The sequence below is a fragment of the Idiotropiscis lumnitzeri genome, chromosome 17, assembly GCF_059441095.1.
Source record: "Idiotropiscis lumnitzeri isolate Australia: NSW breed Sydney's pygmy pipehorse chromosome 17, RoL_Ilum_1.0, whole genome shotgun sequence".
In the NCBI taxonomy this organism is placed as follows: Eukaryota; Metazoa; Chordata; class Actinopteri; order Syngnathiformes; family Syngnathidae; genus Idiotropiscis; species Idiotropiscis lumnitzeri.
The window spans coordinates 15,472,894-15,489,720 of NC_142407.1; the positions used below are offsets into that span (position 1 = coordinate 15,472,894).

Genomic DNA, 16,827 nt, shown 5'->3' on the forward strand with positions numbered 1-16,827 from the left:
GTTAGCAGGTGGGCCTTGGCAGAAGTCTGCGCCGCACGAAGTGACATTTGTGGTTCTAAACGTTTATACAGTAAACGGCGACCGCCAAAAGGACATCATGTCATCAATCGTCGTGCTCGAAGTGAAAACAAAGACCCAGGTGAGAAACGACTGATGCTCACATGCTATTGCACATATCGATATCTTTTGATCAAAGTTTTCTAATCTATACTTTAAGAACACATCCTTTATGTTAAATGATAAGTCTCTACCCAATTTTATGTTGGTAAGTAAAACTGGTTCAGATGTTGACTTTGCGTTAACTCATTCACTCCCATTGACGGATAAACACGTCAAAGATGCATTTTTTTTTCACTCGGCTGGTAGTGATAAGAGTTTCCTGTCTGATGACGAGTTATCCGCTACTTATTCACATACAGCAACAAAAACTTCATTTATTTTTCTAATTTAGCACCAAGCCTCTATCTCATGTACGAGAAAATTGCAAGCAAAATCTTTTAGGATGGCAGACAGATGAGGTATGCCAAATTTCATGCGACTAAAATGAACGTTTGCAAAATGTTCTTAAGCTTCCTGCGACTAAGCTAGTAAAACCACCTTGGTGTTGGTTCCACGTGTTCCATTTCAGTGCTGACAATAAATGTCCATGGGTTGAATGTGGGCTTGAGTTAATGTTGTGCTTTTGTTTGTGTGTGTGTGTGTGTGTGTGCGTGTGTGTGTAAGAGAGTGAGAGGGTGGACCAGTCCAAACAAAAAAAAAAAAATGCTCCACTCGAGAATCAGTCGCCAGTGTGCAGGATGGACGACGTGAATGACTTCGAAGCCGACACGGCGTTCCTGGGGGCGTGGGGGCCCTTCCAACGTCGCATCGTCCTGCTACTCTGCATCACCGTCATCCCCAACGGTTACGGCACCTTGATGGCCGTCTTTGTGGTCGCCACGCCGGCTCACCGCTGCTTCGTGCCAACGCACGGGCTAAACCTGACGGACGAGTGGCGCAACGCCAGCATACCCCTGGAGGAGGACGACCGGCCCGCTCAGTGCTCCCGGTACCGCTTGGATGCTCTACTGGCTTACTCGGACGCAGGCTTGCTGCCCTCCGATGTCAACCTGAGCGCCGTGCCCCGAGAGAGCTGCCTGGATGGTTGGGAGTACGACCGCGACATCTACACCTCCACCGTCGTGTCTGAGGTTAGTGCGAGTCCATCAATCCATGATCCAAACTGCTTAATGGTCGCGGAGAACGTGCAAACATTTGGTTTCGAAGCAACAGTTTTGGGTGAATTCAAGACTTTTGACAAAATCCTGCTTGGGAATTGATTCCAGCTAGAACTGACGTGCGCGACGTCACTGACATGCTCAGAATTCTGATTCGTTCAGAGCTACAGGGCTAGAAAAATGTGCTTCTCTCAGCAGTTGTCACAAAATTGGGTGGACTTTCAGGACAAAAGTCCAAAGGACCCATGTGAGAAATTAACTGGGAAGTCGGACATTTGGTGTGAATTTCAAGGCTCATACTTTGAACAAATGAGAAGGAAATGTGCTCAAATGAGCTCTGAGTTGAAGCAGGTATCCGAGTTTTTTTTTTTATGGTCAGTTTGATCAAATAAAAAAAATGTTGCAGGAGAATGGCGTCAAGATTTAACAATTTTTGAAAAGGGGCTATTAGGTTGTAAGGGGCTTACGTCAGCTTTAATTATTATTGTGTTAATTGTTTTTTCTGTCCTCTGTGTGTGTGTGTGTGGGTGGGGGGGGGGGTGTGGGTGTGTGTGTGTGTGTGTCGCAGTGGGACCTTGTGTGTGGGCAGCAGTGGAAGAGCCCCCTGACGACTTCGTTCTACTATTGCGGCTTCCTTGTCGGATCATTCCCGTCTGGCCAGCTCTCTGACCGGTCGACACACACACACACACACACATATCGAAATAATGAATAACTGGCGAATAGCTCACCAGCTCTTGTAATTATTTGACAAAGTTCACGAGTGCCACAATGGAAAGATGAGGACAGGCGAGAACCCTTCCTGCGTTGGAGCTCTCAGTGTATTGCCTTTAAGACTCTCCGTCCCGCAGACGGGTTTTCCCGTGAATCTGAGCAAGAATCCTATTGATTTTGGCAAGCTCGACCAAGTTAAAAAAAAAAAAAGAAACGATTGATTTTTGACACATCTGAAATGTTATTTTTATGCATCTAAAAACACTTTTGAGTTGTCGGAGTGAGCTGCTTTGCAAATCGGTGGCTAACTTTGAGGAGAAAACTGTGAAGGACCACTAAAGTGTGGTCGGATGTGTTTGATGTGCAAGAAGGAGGTCATCAAAGCGGTTTTTGAAAAACAAAACGTTTTTTGGAACCCCCAAAATGATTTAAAAAAAAATATAAAAAAGGTTGTTAAATCACTGACAAGCTTTTTTTCCTGAAAATAATAAATACATTATGATAAAAATAATACAAATGAATTAGCATTTATTTATTTATTTATGGTGTTACTTATCTTAACTCATATACTGCCATTGACGGCTAAAGACGTCAAAAGTCCATTTATTTTATTTTTTTACTCGGCTGGAAGTGAATGAGTTATTCTAATACACCACTCTATGTCGTCACAGTATGGAAGGAGCATCTCCATACTTCCTCCATTTTTCATCGTTATTCCCTTTTCAGGTTTGGCAGGAAGATCGTGCTGTTTGTCACCCTCGCTGGCCAGACGCTGTGCACGTTCATCCAGGTCTTTTCCCCCTCCTGGGTAGCTTTCTGCGTCCTGTACTTCCTCTGTGGCATGTTGACCATCTCCCACTACTTGGCTACCTACGTGCTTGGTATCTGTCACAAACGAGCACTCACGAAAATTTGTACTTTTTTTTTTTCTCCAAAGTTTCTTTAGAAAGGATTCAGAATCTTAAGGGTATAGTTGGATGTTTTTTTTTTAATCTTGGAACAAAATCCCAATTTTAACTATGAATGAGGTGCAAGGATTGCCTTCCAGGAGCGGAGCTCCTCAGTCTTGGAGTGCGCCAATTCTTCACCACGGCGGGCGTGTGTTTATTCTTCGCCATGGGCTACTTGCTGCTGCCGCTCCACGCCTACTTCCTGCGAGATTGGAGGATGCTGTTGCTGGGCATCAACACGCCCGGTTTCCTCCTCTTGATTTTCTGGTGGTAGGTAATACTAATACTAATATTCCCTTTATTAGTCCCACAATGGGGAAATTCGAGATTCGAACCCAGGCCTCCTGGGGAGACTGGGTCCTGAACGCGGCGCCTTAGACCACTCGGCCATCCTGCGCCTGCGATTAATTTTTTTATCGCGATGCGAATTTGGCAGCTCTTCCTGCCAAGGTTTTGATGATCATGCAGGTTCATCCCAGAGTCTCCTCGCTGGCTTCTGTCTCAAGGAAGGATCGCCGAGGCCGAGCACATTGTGAGATGTGCCGCCAAGAGGAACAAAGTTGAGGCGCCGACAAAAATCTTCACTCCCTTGCGGGTTTGTGACTTTTCCTGACAACGATGGAAAAAAAGCACCAAAAGGAAGAGGAAATTAGTCCTCAAATAATCAACCTAGCGTTGTTGATTTTCAAATGCTCATTTTGAAGGTCAGTGGTTGATATTAGTCACAATAATGGAATTCTACAAGAAATAAAGTCGGAGGTTTCAAAAAAATCTTTTTCTTCCAGAAAGAAATGAATTGTGTGTTAAAATTGAAGAAACATTCCGATAATAAAATGAATTTATTTCAAAAGGTCGACAGTTGAGCTATCATGAGTTTATGGTAGAAGCGTTCAGACTCCTCCATGATTTCTAATTAGAATAAAGCAAGGTATTCAAATACTTATTTTCCTCACCGTATAATACAATGGCAGACGCGCTTTCATATACTTTGTACTTTTCATCCTGCACTTAATCTCAGCACGTCACTATCAATCACTAAACCAGCATATCTGAAGATTTTTATGCTCTTGTAAAAGCATTTTTTTTCTTGTCCTCTTTATCTGGTTCACTGCTCAATGTTCAACTGCCCACTGTAAATGACACGTTGTCACGCACGTGTGTGTGTGTGTGCTCAAATGTGGAAGCCAGCAGGGAGGCAGACGACCTGCTAGAATTGGAATGTCTGGCAAAATACAATGTACACTCGCTGACCCTGAGCCTAATTTCTGTGAGCAGTGCCTGAACACGCACAGTCTAATGAGAGCCAATGCAAAAATTGGTTTCATATATATATAATTATTATTTTATTCTTCATGAAATGAGCTGCCATTGAAATTTTTTTATGTTCTGTAGAAAGAATGTGACTCGGAAGAGATGAAGGTGTACAACATCTGTGACATGCTTCGCTCTCGCAACATCTGCTGGATGTCTGCTGTACTGTGGCTTGTCTGGTGAGAGTTGCAGGCACACGCATGCATACACACACAAACACGCACACGCACGCACACTTAATGACTTGTCTAGTGTAGTGAAGCAAATTGTGTTTCAATTCATGTCGTTTTTAAAGCCACACTGAATATAAACAAAACATATAAGACTATGTTTTCTATTTATTTTGGGGGAAAGCAAATAATTTTTCGACAATAAAATCAGCTTGGCGATTGGGGAGTAGTTGGTTGTATGTCTTTAATTGATAAGGTCGGAATTTCATCGTAGACTTCAGGGGGGAAAAAAATAGAATTTTTCTGGAATAAAGTTCGATTTGTTTGTGGAAAAACACCAGAATCTTACGAATCTTTACATTTATTTTAGAAAAAAATATTATTTTTAAGGAGAAAAAAACAACAACACATTTTTGCAACAGAAAAGTCCCCCCCCACCCCGCAACGGACTTTGCGCATTTTTGGTTCATCCTAAATTTTCACCTGCTAGCCCAATATCCCTAACTTCTTGTGAGCGGTTTATGAATTAGGTTCAATGTCCTTCCACAGGAGTACGATAGCCATCAGCTACCTGGCCTTGTCGCTCAACACGGCCAACCTGCACGGCGATGCCTACCTCAACTGTTTCGTGTCGGGGGCTGTGGAGATCCCCGCTTACGTCGTCTCGTGGCTCGTGTTCCGCCACTGCCCCCGTCGCCTCTCCCTGGTCGCATGTCTCTTCTCTTCGGCAATCTTCCTCCTGGTCATCCAGCTCCTTCCACCAGGCAAGTCCTTTCATGTTAAAAAATGTGAGATGTTGTCCAAACCCAATTGCAGGGTAGCTGAGGATTTTGAGCACTTTTATCCAACATTGGGTTCATTCATTTAAGTTTTTAAATTCTTGTTTGAGCAAAATCCAACCGTTTTTTAGATTGCACCCAATTTGGATTACTTTTGACTCATAAATTTTAAGAGTGTACTTACAGTTCTGTTAGGGTCACATGAGAGCCATTTTGACATTTAACAAGTCTTGCAAACTTTTTCAACAAGTACCACCTAACACATAACTGAGCTTGCCAAGTGGTCATGGTGACCAACCTTTGCATTTGACAAAGATTCTATTTAGCTCAATATTTTCCTTTCTATGTTTAGCTGTCGAATGGTTTGGCTTGAAAAACACGCATTGCTGACCTAAAGGCAGAGAAAAAGTTTTTTTTTCTGAAATCGAACAGGTCGAGCAGAACAGCGACCTTAGCGCAAGTATTTTGTGCTTCTTTGATTTATACAAACACCCAAGATTGTAATGAAGGCCGTATCCTTGCCGACAGACCTGCTCTGGTTGGCGGTGTCACTGGAGATGATGGGGAAGTTCAGCTTGACGACGGCGTTCGCCTACGTTTACGCTTACTCGGCGGAGCTCTACCCGACCGTGCTTCGGAACACGGCCATGGGCGCCTGCTCCATGGCCTCCAGGATAGGCAGCATCCTCGCACCCTACATCATCTACCTGAGTAAGTTTGGCCCAATTTGGGGTTTTGCACAAAGCCTGACGATTAGCAATCGACTGCCGTTCACGTCCCCTTCCAGCCTCTCTCGCTTGTCGACTCACGCACGCACATTTTGCTCTCTCTCACTTCATCTTTTTGTCTCGACATCTCGCCTGTGCTCGGGCGCCACAGGAAGCTTTTCGGTGTCGCTGCCGTACATCCTGATGGGCTTGCTGATGACCGTAGCAGCGTTGCTCAGCCTCCTGCTGCCTGAGAGCTACGGAATGCCCCTGCCGGAAACCCCTGCAGACATGCTACCATTCCCCGGGTGAGCGGTTGCCGAGATACCAGCTTCACTGTCATATCAGCCCAACGCCAACCTTATGCTTTTTTTTTTTTAAGCCTAGGCGTGTGTGTGTGTGTTTGTGGTTAACTGTAAACATTACATGCAAATACAAATTCTTTTCATTTTATTTCTATCCAAAAATTACTAGATGTGAGTGCTTGAGATTTAAGGATGGACTGGTCAAAGCAGATTTTATTATTATATTTTTTTTATTTGTTAGGTCGTCACTCTGTCTTTCTCCTTTAGGTGTTGCCGAAAGAACGTCTACAAACGCACACACACCAAACAAGAAGAGACCCAAAGGAAGTTCATGGATGTCCAGTAAACGTGGAAAAATATTGCCAGAAGAAATCATGACAGTTATTGATGATTAGTGCATTTGATTTTTATTTAATGACATGATTTAAATGCCTTGCAGAAATTCAACATAAAACATGCAAGATGTCACACAGTGCAAAAATATAAGCATACCATCTCTGTGGGGACGGTGCGAAACTTTAGTCGCACTGAACGTTTGGACCTCCTTCCCCGTTTATTTTTATGTGAAATCATCGCATAATGATAATTGATGATTAAGGGTTGGCAACATCTCCGAACCTAGATGAATGCAAGTGTCATTAGTTTGGGTGTTGAGTACCACTAAGGGCGCTACACAAGTAATGTATGAAAAATTTATAATAAAACACATTTGAAAAAAGTCCTTTTTTTTTTTTTTTTTTTTTCATATTTTCTATTTCACTATCCATGTACATTCGCCACGCTCAACACAACTGAAATCTGATTGTTTCGAAATAAAAAGGGAAATACACACAAAACAATTAGAAACCGTGACTTGCAATGGTTGGTTTTTCGGCGTCATTGTGTCAGTGCGCCTCACTGTTGCCATATACGGTAAATTTTAGTAGGCTAATAAGAATGCCTGTTTCAAAGCACCAATCAATCACCTCCCGGTTTTATCTGTTTCGACACATGTGTATGTAATCTATTTCCCTATTACGTGTATAATAAATTAGTACTGTAAAACAGAAAAGGCTAATATTTATGTGCAATAATCCAAGTAAAGCGATGACGTGTAAGTAGGGGTCCTTCCGGGTGTGCTTAAACATTACAAGTTGAGTCGCCTCGCCTGAAAAATGTAAGTTTTTACTCTTTTTCTTCTGTCGCTCCGGGTAAATATTTGACAAAATACCCCTTTAAAGCTGGGGTGACGAATGTGCTATTCGTGTCCGCTTGTCCAGGTCTAAAGTCACGTTTAAAATCACGCTGACGTCGGACCCTCGGCTCCCTTTCAAAGTGTGAGTACATCTCATATTGAAACACAGCTCAGCGGCAAAAATCGTTTCGAAATGGCACTTGAACGATTTATCTTCTAAATGTTAGTCTTATTTCTCTTGTTTTATTTCGAGAACGTTGTTGGCGTTTACGCATGCGGAGCTCGTCGCTTACTGCAATCTTTTAGTGCAGTAGTCGCTCGAGGTGACGAAAGTACTCTGTACTTGAATAGAAGTACAGATACTTGCTCCTTTATAGTAAAAATCAATTTTTTGACATTTGATGTGTGGGCAGGTATTAGAGACACTGTGTGTGACATTTGTTTACAAACAATAAAGTCACTGTTCCATCATAAGTTCCATGTAACTTAAAACAAAAGCAATGTGGATTTTCTATATTGTAATGTGGTGTTTATCATTTTTTAAAAATAGATTAAGTGTCCCAGAGAGCACGCCGTTCACAGCAGTTTTGAAGTTCGCTGCCGAGGAGGTAAGAATACTGTTCAAGAAACAGTGGCGATCAGACATTTTCAACACCTCTAGCAGCTGTTCCAAAAAAACGAACCAAAAAAACTTTTCACATTGTCTTTCACGTGACAACAAATGAGCGTGTTAGAAGCCAAATTTCCAAAGGCATGATGCCCGTTAATATATTGCAAAATCATGATTATGAATGTTGCAATTAATCCTAATACAAAGCGTCTATTTTGTGTATTTCTTTTTTCTTACCTATTATGGGTGGGTCTGGAACTGATTTTACACAATAATCTGGGTCACTGTATTGAAAATGTGTCGTCATGTCATTTGCAATTGTTCTTGTTTGCAGTTCAAAGTGCCGTCAGCCACCAGCGCCATCATCACAAATGGTGAGTTCTGATTTTTTTTTTCTGTTACGTATATCTGAACAATTAATTAAATTCAAATCGATTTCTCAGAGTAGCAGAAGGCAATTTTCAAACCTCACAGGCTGCAGTTTTGGGGAGAAAAAAACCCAATATGAAACAATATAGGGCTGTCAGAATTATGGCATTAATTCTGGAGATTAATTAGAAAACAATTTTTAACTCAGTTAAATGTTTTAACTCGGTTCGATTTACTTAAATAATTTGCGTACCATATTAGCTGTACATCTTTAGCACATCTCAGAACAAAACACCCTGCTCGAGTTACCACTGGTCCTTGCAAACCTGCTGGAATGTAAAAATGTCTCAGTTTAGATCGTATTCAAGAATCTAACAAAGCTATTAGAGCACTCTTTGAATTAAATACACTCCATATTTGGTGGGTATGCATTAAATCTAAGATATTATTCAAGTGAATATCTGTTCCAAGCTTCACAAAAAATAGCAGTTGAAAAATGTGATTAATCGCGATTAATCCTGGAAATTTTGGGTGGTTAATTAGTTTAAAAAAAAAAAAAAAAAGAATCACTTGACAGCACTAATTTATATTTATTGTTGTCAATGCCGCATTTTTGATGCAACCACTTGTTGCCGGTGAGTGTTACCGGGTTAGCATTTATTTTATTGCGCCTGGCCTGACAACATCATGGCAGCGATGTTCGTTGTGTCTGTAATCTTTCTACTTGTTTTCATGACAATATTTTTTAATGATCACCAAACATTTTCTCCTCTCAGACGGAATCGGAATCAACCCTGCGCAAACAGCTGGTGAGTCGTGATTTTTGTTCATTTGTCTTTTATACGCTAGTCACAAAAAGTACAAGTCTTCGACAAACTCAGCTTGCATGTTTTTGAAACGCGGAAGCAAGTGCGAGGAGCCGCAGAAAACTCATGCGGCGTACAAACTTGCACAGGATCCTGGATTTGAACACTTTTCCATCGATTCGGCCATGCCATCCTCACGGTTTTCCTCCTGTGTGCTTGCAGGCAACGTGTTTCTGAAGCACGGCTCGGAGCTGCGCATCATCCCCAGAGACCGAGTGGGACGAGGAGGAGACGGACGGCGCTTGTCTCCGCCGAGGACACCGTGACCAGACCTTGCACCCCCCCCCCCCACGTGTCCTATTTATGTACTACTCTACCGTGTTTGTGTGTTGATCTACACTCAAAATGGCAAGCCACATGCTGCCCACTTGGTATCCCTCAGTAAGTGGATGTAAACAACAGTCTTCATTTTTAATCTTTATGAATGATAATAAAACACCACTCACATGAAATGTAGCAACTTACTTTTTGGACCATATTTGGTAAGTCGTTGCGCATTCTGGCCACAGAAACTTCAACATTTGTGTTGTTAAAATTTAATTTAGTTGCTGGGTAATTTAAGAAGACCCTGCAAGGGTTGGGTAGTGTTTTTGAAAGGTTCAGGAACCAGTGTTGCTATCAATGAAAATTAAAAAAATATATATATTTAACCACTGACAATTGTGACTTGGTGATTTTTTTTTTTTATTTGAAAAAGTAGTGTAATGCTAAGCTGTAAAACTTAAAATAAGAGCATGACCTAGAGACCTTTTGGGACTGCAACTCTGAACACATTAGATTGGAACTTTTTTTTTTAATTATTATTATTTCTAGGTACTGCAGTATAAAAAGACGTCACACTGCCAGAACTGAGACCTCAGTCACGAGGAAAGAAGAAAACATGTCAGAAAAATGTCTACCAGAACATCAGAATTTGATTAGATGTTCATCAGGTGTGTTTTAATTGGCGAATAGTGATGCTCATGCCCATGTAATATGAATTTGAATGTGGTTGATTCGGAACACAACAACAACCCAGTTATAAGGTGTGCATACTTGGGCAACCGTTTTATCAGTTGTGTTATTGTAACTTTGGGGCTCAAGAATCTTCTTGACAGCTCTTTCTGTAGTGATCTGTTTCTAATATTTTGATAAAATTGTCATCATGCAGGGTGCCTAATGTAACCAAATGATTTTGAATCCAAATATACCATTGACAATTATTTCCTTTTTAATTCCAAAACGTTCGATATGCACCGTTCATATTTGTCCACCAGATGGTGCTATTTAATGACACTCCAAGCATGTCTTTAACATTTCCTCAAAAGTAACTCCAGAAATGCCTAAAACCTAATGTTGCTGCAAATCATTGACCCATCTTGACATGATAACAATGAGAAAGAATTGCCAACGTTTTTAGGGAATTTTGTACACATGCTGAGCTTTTAAAAAGCTGAAACCCCTCAAAATATGCTATGAACAGCTCAGACTGGAGTAGTTCCAAAGTTCGTTTTATAGTAGAAAATATGAATATATTTTTTTTACAGCCTTTTTGGGGCAAATATATATTTTTTGAGAGAGTACATTTAGATGACCTTCCCATACTGTTCATTTTCTATGAGCGCATATTAGCCCGTCTTTTCCAAGAGCCTGTCTGGCATTAATAAATTGATGATTCATTATGTTTCATTAAAAAAGATCAAGTATTTTTGCAGGTGCAGAACTTACATATGTGTGAAGGCACCCTCCTTATGGTATGTATGATCACTCCAATGCGTTTTGTTACTTCCTTGCGGTATCAAGCTTTTCACATTGGCCAGCAAACACCATCAGGTGCATATTTCTGCAAAAACTTATTTAAACGTGGTGGAAAGACAGACAGTTCTCTGGACTCTTTCAAACTCGTGAACGTCATATAAACATGGCATGGCCATTTTCAAGATCCCCACAGTAACTTGATTTAACATGCAGTGGTAAATGTAAAATACTTTTTAGTAGACGTGTAAAAGCCTTGTACTACTTTGTTGCACCTGTACAGAAGAATGTCATTTTCTGATATCTTCTATTTTGGATAACATTAAGAACGTAAAGGTTAATTAATCAATACGTTTCATTTGTATATAGCTATATTCGTGCAATGGTGTCCAGTTGTTGCACATCTTACAGTACGGCTATTGGTCAACTATCTTCTCAGATTTTGATCGAGCTCGACAGCGGACGTCGCTCGTGGATCGCAACCTCTTGGGCCGTCGAGGACGGTGGACGCTCCGCTGCCACACCAGACGAACCGCTGAGCAAAACAAAAGGGGACCCGATGCTTCCCCCTCCTCCTGGGTGACGTTCCGTGGCAGTTGCTGTAAACTGCGAAAATGTCAAACTTGCAGACTGAGCGTCGCCAGCCAGGCTTGCGTCATTAACCGGACCAGACCGCAGCGCGGCGCCGTCCTATAACCCTCCGCCTGCCTTACCTTTTTACTCACTCAAGGTAATTAACTAACTTTTTTTCAACTAACACGCGGTATAACATTTAAATTATGTCTTTTAAAATGCTAAGTATCTTGTGTGTTTTTAATGAGCGTTTATTTGGATTTAATTGGTTGTTTAGCGTGAAGTGAACACGTGACGCGTCCACGGATTTGAAGCGCACACGTTCAAACATATTTGTCAGGTGGGAAGGCGGCGGAGGGATCTGGAGCGCCGGCGCTGCGGTTCCAGCCAGTCTGACGCCGCCGTGGCTGATGTGTGGCGCTCCGGCTGCAGTCTGCAGGAGCCCAGCAGACTCCAGCGGGCGGGACCGCCTCGGACCTGCGGCGGCAAGCGAGCGATATTACTCCCGAAAACGGTTCCGCGTGCCCTTCAAAACAAGACTCGTGAGGTCAAGTACGTGCCCTGATTCGCTTTTTGAGGCTGTCAGAGTCGCAGTATAAGTCAGTTAAGTGTGAGTCATGAAAAAAAAAACATTTCAAGTAAGTTCCAAGATATGATGGGCTCAGGAACAACCATCAAGGCCGCTTAATGTTCACGATTTGGCAGAAAAAAGCAGTCATGGGTGGAAAAGCTTGTCGTGCGTGTCTGATGTCACAATATGGCCCACAGACATTTTAAGAAATAAGCAATTGTTTAAATCAACACTTGATTGGTCAAATTTCCATAATGCACCCATGTTTAAATGTTTTCAAAGTATTTTTATTTTGAAACACCCATAACGGAATCGCTCCACTGGACTGAACTGCGACACACTGCAAACGTGCACCTTCTCACGCGCTTCAGTCGCAACATTCCGCGTGGACTACTTACCACTATTATTAACGAGAAGGTGAGAACTTATTATTATTATTACTCTGTGGATATTATTATTCACATTAAAATTGTTTAAAGTTTTAGACTAAATACTCTTTTGGGGGGGGGTTTCTCCTGCTACTTTAGTGGACGCAATTTTCGGTTTATTTTATTATGAAGACATTGATGTTCCAGTTTGATTGACCAATTTCTAATAAATTGTGCGTGTTGTTTATTAATTATACTTTTTTGAGCATTTCTTTCAGTTCAATAGTAAGGCTAATCTTCGTTGTTTACTTTTTGTGGTGGAGTGGGCGTGAGGAAGAAGGGGGTGGGGGGTGGTCCTGGTGATAAAGCATTAGGTAATTGGACTATCTGAGCCGGCAGACTGCGTGACGCCAACCTCCATAAAGCAGTTGCGAGTAAGTGTGTGTTTACTAGGCAATAGTTTGCCCAATTAAAAGAATAGACTTTCTTTTTTTTAAGTCATCGTTGAATATCATGACTCGTGTGACCTGCTCACTTCCGGTGTGATGCAGCTTCGTTGTGAGCAGATGATGAATGGCCAAACAGAAAATAAACACACAGCAAATACACTCACACACACGCACACGCACACGCACACGCACACCCTCACCCCCAACCCCCCAACACACACACACACACCCCTCCTCCTCCTGTCCTGTGATGTGTTCTGGCCAGACAGTTCGGCTCCTGGGCGTCTTCACAAGAGAAAAAAGAGACGCCACAAGAGGACCTTCCTCCTTCTCCTCCTCCTCTTCTTGTTCCTGCCTGGAAAACCTTCCTCCTCATCACCAGCATCTGCTCACCTCTCTCAACAAATGCGCATGACTTGACAGTAAGGTGCATTTCATCATTGCATCCGGGGCAGGTCAAAACGGTGAGCTTTTATTGTCTGTTAATAGTCTCGTGCGAGTTTTTTCACTTGTATGAACCAACCAACAAAAAGTTGCTAATATTAATAAAGCCGAAAGTCAGCATGTTCATCATCACATATGGCATGTGTTGAAGGAGCGTGCGTATTTTGCAAGTCAATAGCCGACGAGCTCGGAGAAGTACGCTGGGTTGAGGCCATTTATAGACGAACAGAAGTATCTTAAAATGAACTCCTAAAGTGCACTGGGGGCCAATGAAGAGCGGCCAAGACTGCGGTTATGCTATTATCTTCTGACTTCTCTCAACAGATGCAGCGAACCTAGACCAGGATCATCTCGATTCCAAGCATCAGGAACAAAAAGGGACCATGAACTCATCCGCATCTATCACGTCACTCTTCTCCTTCACCAGCCCGGCGGTGAAGCGTCTGCTGGGCTGGAAGCAGGGCGACGAGGAGGAGAAGTGGGCCGAGAAAGCAGTCGACTCCCTGGTGAAGAAGCTCAAGAAGAAGAAAGGAGCCATGGAGGAGCTGGAGCGGGCCCTCAGCTGCCCCGGACAGCCCAGTGAGTGACCTCCTCTTTCGATACATCGCATCCAATGGGAAAAGAATGTGGAGAATAGCACTTTTTTTCAAAAGGTACTCTGCTGATAGATTTATGGCCCCTGTCATAAAATCCAGAGTGGCTGAGAACACAGTTTGTCAAAATGGAATGCGCTGATTGATTTATGACCTCTGATTAATTTATAGCGCCCAGATTCTTGTTGTAATCATCGTTTACCCCTTATTAGGCAAGTGCGTGACCATCCCTCGCTCACTAGACGGGAGGCTCCAGGTGTCGCACCGCAAGGGTCTGCCGCACGTCATCTACTGCCGGGTGTGGCGCTGGCCGGACCTGCAGTCGCACCATGAGCTCAAGGCGCTCGACTGCTGTGAGTTTCCCTTCGGCTCCAAGCAGAAGGACATATGTGTCAATCCGTACCACTACCGGCGCGTCGAAACACCAGGTAAGACGAAACCTTACTTTGTCAACATGCTCGGAGCCTCACGGCTGTCATTTCTTTGCCACCAGTGCTGCCGCCCGTCCTGGTGCCACGCCACAGCGAGTTCAACCCGCAGCACAGCCTGTTGGCCAAGTTTCGCAACGCTTCTCTGCACAACGAGCCGCTGATGCCGCAGAATGCCACCTACCCGGAGTCCTTCCCGCCGCTACCGGGCTCCTCTTCCTCCTTTTCGTCCTCATCACCGTCCTCCTCATCGCACGCACGCTCGCCCGCCTCGCAGGGCTACCCCGACTCCCCCTGCAGCCCCGCTGAGCCCGGAAGCCCCTACCACATTGCTGGTAAGACAACAGCCGGATAATTCGCCACCTAAATGCGTTGAACTCGAAATTCTTTGGTGACGATGCTTTAGTGGGGAGCTTTAGCAGATGCTAATAAGATAACTCAAAATGAAGTTGATGGAGTGAGTTTCTCTTTGCATTTTTTCCCCCATCAGAGACTCCGCCTCCACCGTACAGCATGATGGAGTCGAACTCCCAGGAGGACGTGAAGCCCGGGAACTCCACAGAAATCACCAAGCTTACCTTCTCCGCTCCACATAGAGGCAAGTTCTGCTTCTTCTACAGTTCAGGTTCTGATGGAACGATTTTATGTTTACACTTCCCTTCCCTTGTCCAGATTTGCGTCCGGTGTGCTACGAAGAACCCGAGTACTGGTGTTCCATCGCCTACTACGAGCTAAACAACCGGGTGGGTGAGACATTCCACGCGTCGTCGCGCAGCGTGCTGGTGGACGGTTTCACCGACCCGTCCAACAACAAGAACCGCTTCTGCCTCGGCCTGCTGTCCAACGTCAATCGCAACTCCACCATCGAGCACACGCGACGACACATCGGCAAAGGTCATTTTTGTTGCTGTTTTTTATTAGTATAGAAAATTTGGGAGATAAAAAAAAAATATTAAAAGTTTCGACATTAGATTTAAAATGTTAAGTTCTAACAATAATTTGAATGTTCCAAGATAAGCATTTTTATGTTCCAAGATATGACATTTTTTATTTAAAATTATTTGATAAATGTAAAAGAGATGAAAATTATAACAGGATTTTACACATTCATATTGGAAATTATTTTAGGTAAAAAAAAAATCATGATAATTTTTACAATTGTTTTCAAAATGTAACTCAATATAACCACAAATGAAATAAAACTTCTGACCTTTTTAAAATAGTCATGAATCATTCCAGTCCTTGATCGTTGACCATTTTTCAAATTTTTCTTTTACATGCATTTGTCTGAGGCCATAAATCAATAACTCTTCCAGGCTTGCACTTGTACTACGTGGGTGGCGAGGTGTACGCCGAGTGCCTGAGTGACAGCAGCGTATTCGTGCAGAGCCGCAACTGCAACTTCCAGCACGGCTTCCACGCCACCACCGTGTGCAAGATCCCCAGTGGCTGCAGCCTGAAGATCTTCAACAACCAGCTCTTCGCTCAGCTGCTCGCCCAGTCCGTCAACCACGGCTTCGAGGTGGTCTACGAGCTCACCAAGATGTGCACCATCCGCATGAGCTTCGTTAAGGTGAGACATCCTCAGAACAAATTTTATGACCTCCAGGGGACCAAATCATTACCTAGTTTTAGTTATCATAAACGGTAGTTGTCTGCGAGTTACAACCTTCTGCTGTCAGAAGACCAACGGATTTGTTGTGTGGGACCATAAATCTTTCCAGATTTTAATCATTGACAGCTTTATGATTTTACTGAGCATGAATAGTCTTTATGATTCATGGTAAAGCGATTTGTCTATATTTTATGACCTCCTGTTGTCAAAACATACTGATTTGTGTTGGGTTGGTGGCCATAAATCATTCCATCCTTGCAACATTGACAGTTTTATTGTGGATGCTATAAAATAATTGTTATAGCCATCCAAAATTGCCGTTTGTTGTCAAAGGCTACATTGTATTTGGTGGGCCACACTCTTTTCCACCCTTTGATCTTTTGACAGTTTTCTTTGACTGACGATGTTTTAGTCAATACAAAATGTGTGTGATGATACAATTGTGTCGCCTTCTGTTCTAGGGTTGGGGGGCTGAGTACCATCGCCAAGATGTGACCAGCACCCCCTGCTGGATTGAGGTGCATCTACATGGGCCCCTGCAATGGCTGGACAAAGTCCTCACTCAAATGGGCTCACCGCACAATCCCATCTCGTCCGTGTCGTAGTTGGCAGGTGGGTGGTAGTGGAAGAGGAGTTTGTGATGGCGACACATCTACTCCAGAAGCTTCCAGGATGTGGTCCTTGTTTACTGAGAGACTTTGATTTGGCTTCTTTACTGCTTAGCGTGTTTCAACATCCCTGCGGCACTTCAAGATCATGCAGCGCTTCCTTGTGTGTGATTTGTCTTTTAATATTATTTGAATGTTGTCTGTACTTGTATTAAATTTTTTTCAAGGCTAAAATGGGATTTGCTCTCCAAAAAGTGTACGGATTATGTTGT

General features: G+C 43.0%; 3 protein-coding genes across 9 annotated transcripts; all 3 read left to right on the top strand.

The window, feature by feature from the left end:
- The first annotated feature begins 17 nt into the window (after positions 1–17).
- Positions 18–6,947, top strand: LOC148320536 (organic cation/carnitine transporter 2-like). Its single transcript, XM_088279130.1, has 11 exons — positions 18–139; positions 724–1,190; positions 1,786–1,889; positions 2,658–2,812; positions 2,980–3,151; positions 3,350–3,476; positions 4,274–4,371; positions 4,912–5,126; positions 5,670–5,852; positions 6,021–6,156; positions 6,421–6,947. The coding sequence occupies exons 2-11, from the start codon at positions 798–800 to the stop codon at positions 6,497–6,499; spliced, it is 1,662 nt and encodes a 553-aa protein (XP_088135256.1). The 5' UTR covers positions 18–139; positions 724–797; the 3' UTR covers positions 6,500–6,947.
- Positions 6,948–7,151: 204 nt separating this feature from the next.
- On the top strand, positions 7,152–9,628 carry ufm1 (ubiquitin-fold modifier 1). The gene is made up of 6 exons (XM_088279155.1): positions 7,152–7,309; positions 7,413–7,469; positions 7,878–7,935; positions 8,272–8,311; positions 9,083–9,115; positions 9,335–9,628. Coding segments are annotated over exons 1-6 (294 nt in total). The 5' UTR covers positions 7,152–7,307; the 3' UTR covers positions 9,439–9,628.
- Positions 9,629–11,338: 1,710 nt separating this feature from the next.
- Positions 11,339–16,794, top strand: smad9 (SMAD family member 9). Of its 7 annotated transcripts, none has more exons than XM_088279132.1 (11): positions 11,339–11,636; positions 11,820–12,467; positions 13,133–13,331; positions 13,636–13,890; positions 14,117–14,332; positions 14,398–14,667; positions 14,823–14,930; positions 15,005–15,226; positions 15,649–15,905; positions 16,409–16,620; positions 16,656–16,794. In XM_088279132.1, exons 4-10 carry the CDS (start codon positions 13,695–13,697, stop codon positions 16,550–16,552), a joined length of 1,413 nt encoding a protein of 470 aa, XP_088135258.1. In that variant the 5' UTR covers positions 11,339–11,636; positions 11,820–12,467; positions 13,133–13,331; positions 13,636–13,694; the 3' UTR covers positions 16,553–16,620; positions 16,656–16,794. The 7 variants fall into 7 exon arrangements, with proteins under 7 accessions (XP_088135258.1, XP_088135260.1, XP_088135261.1 ...); XM_088279134.1 differs by having other exon boundaries at positions 11,358–11,636; positions 13,133–13,289; XM_088279135.1 differs by having other exon boundaries at positions 11,358–11,636; positions 13,137–13,331.
- Positions 16,795–16,827: the final 33 nt, after the last annotated feature.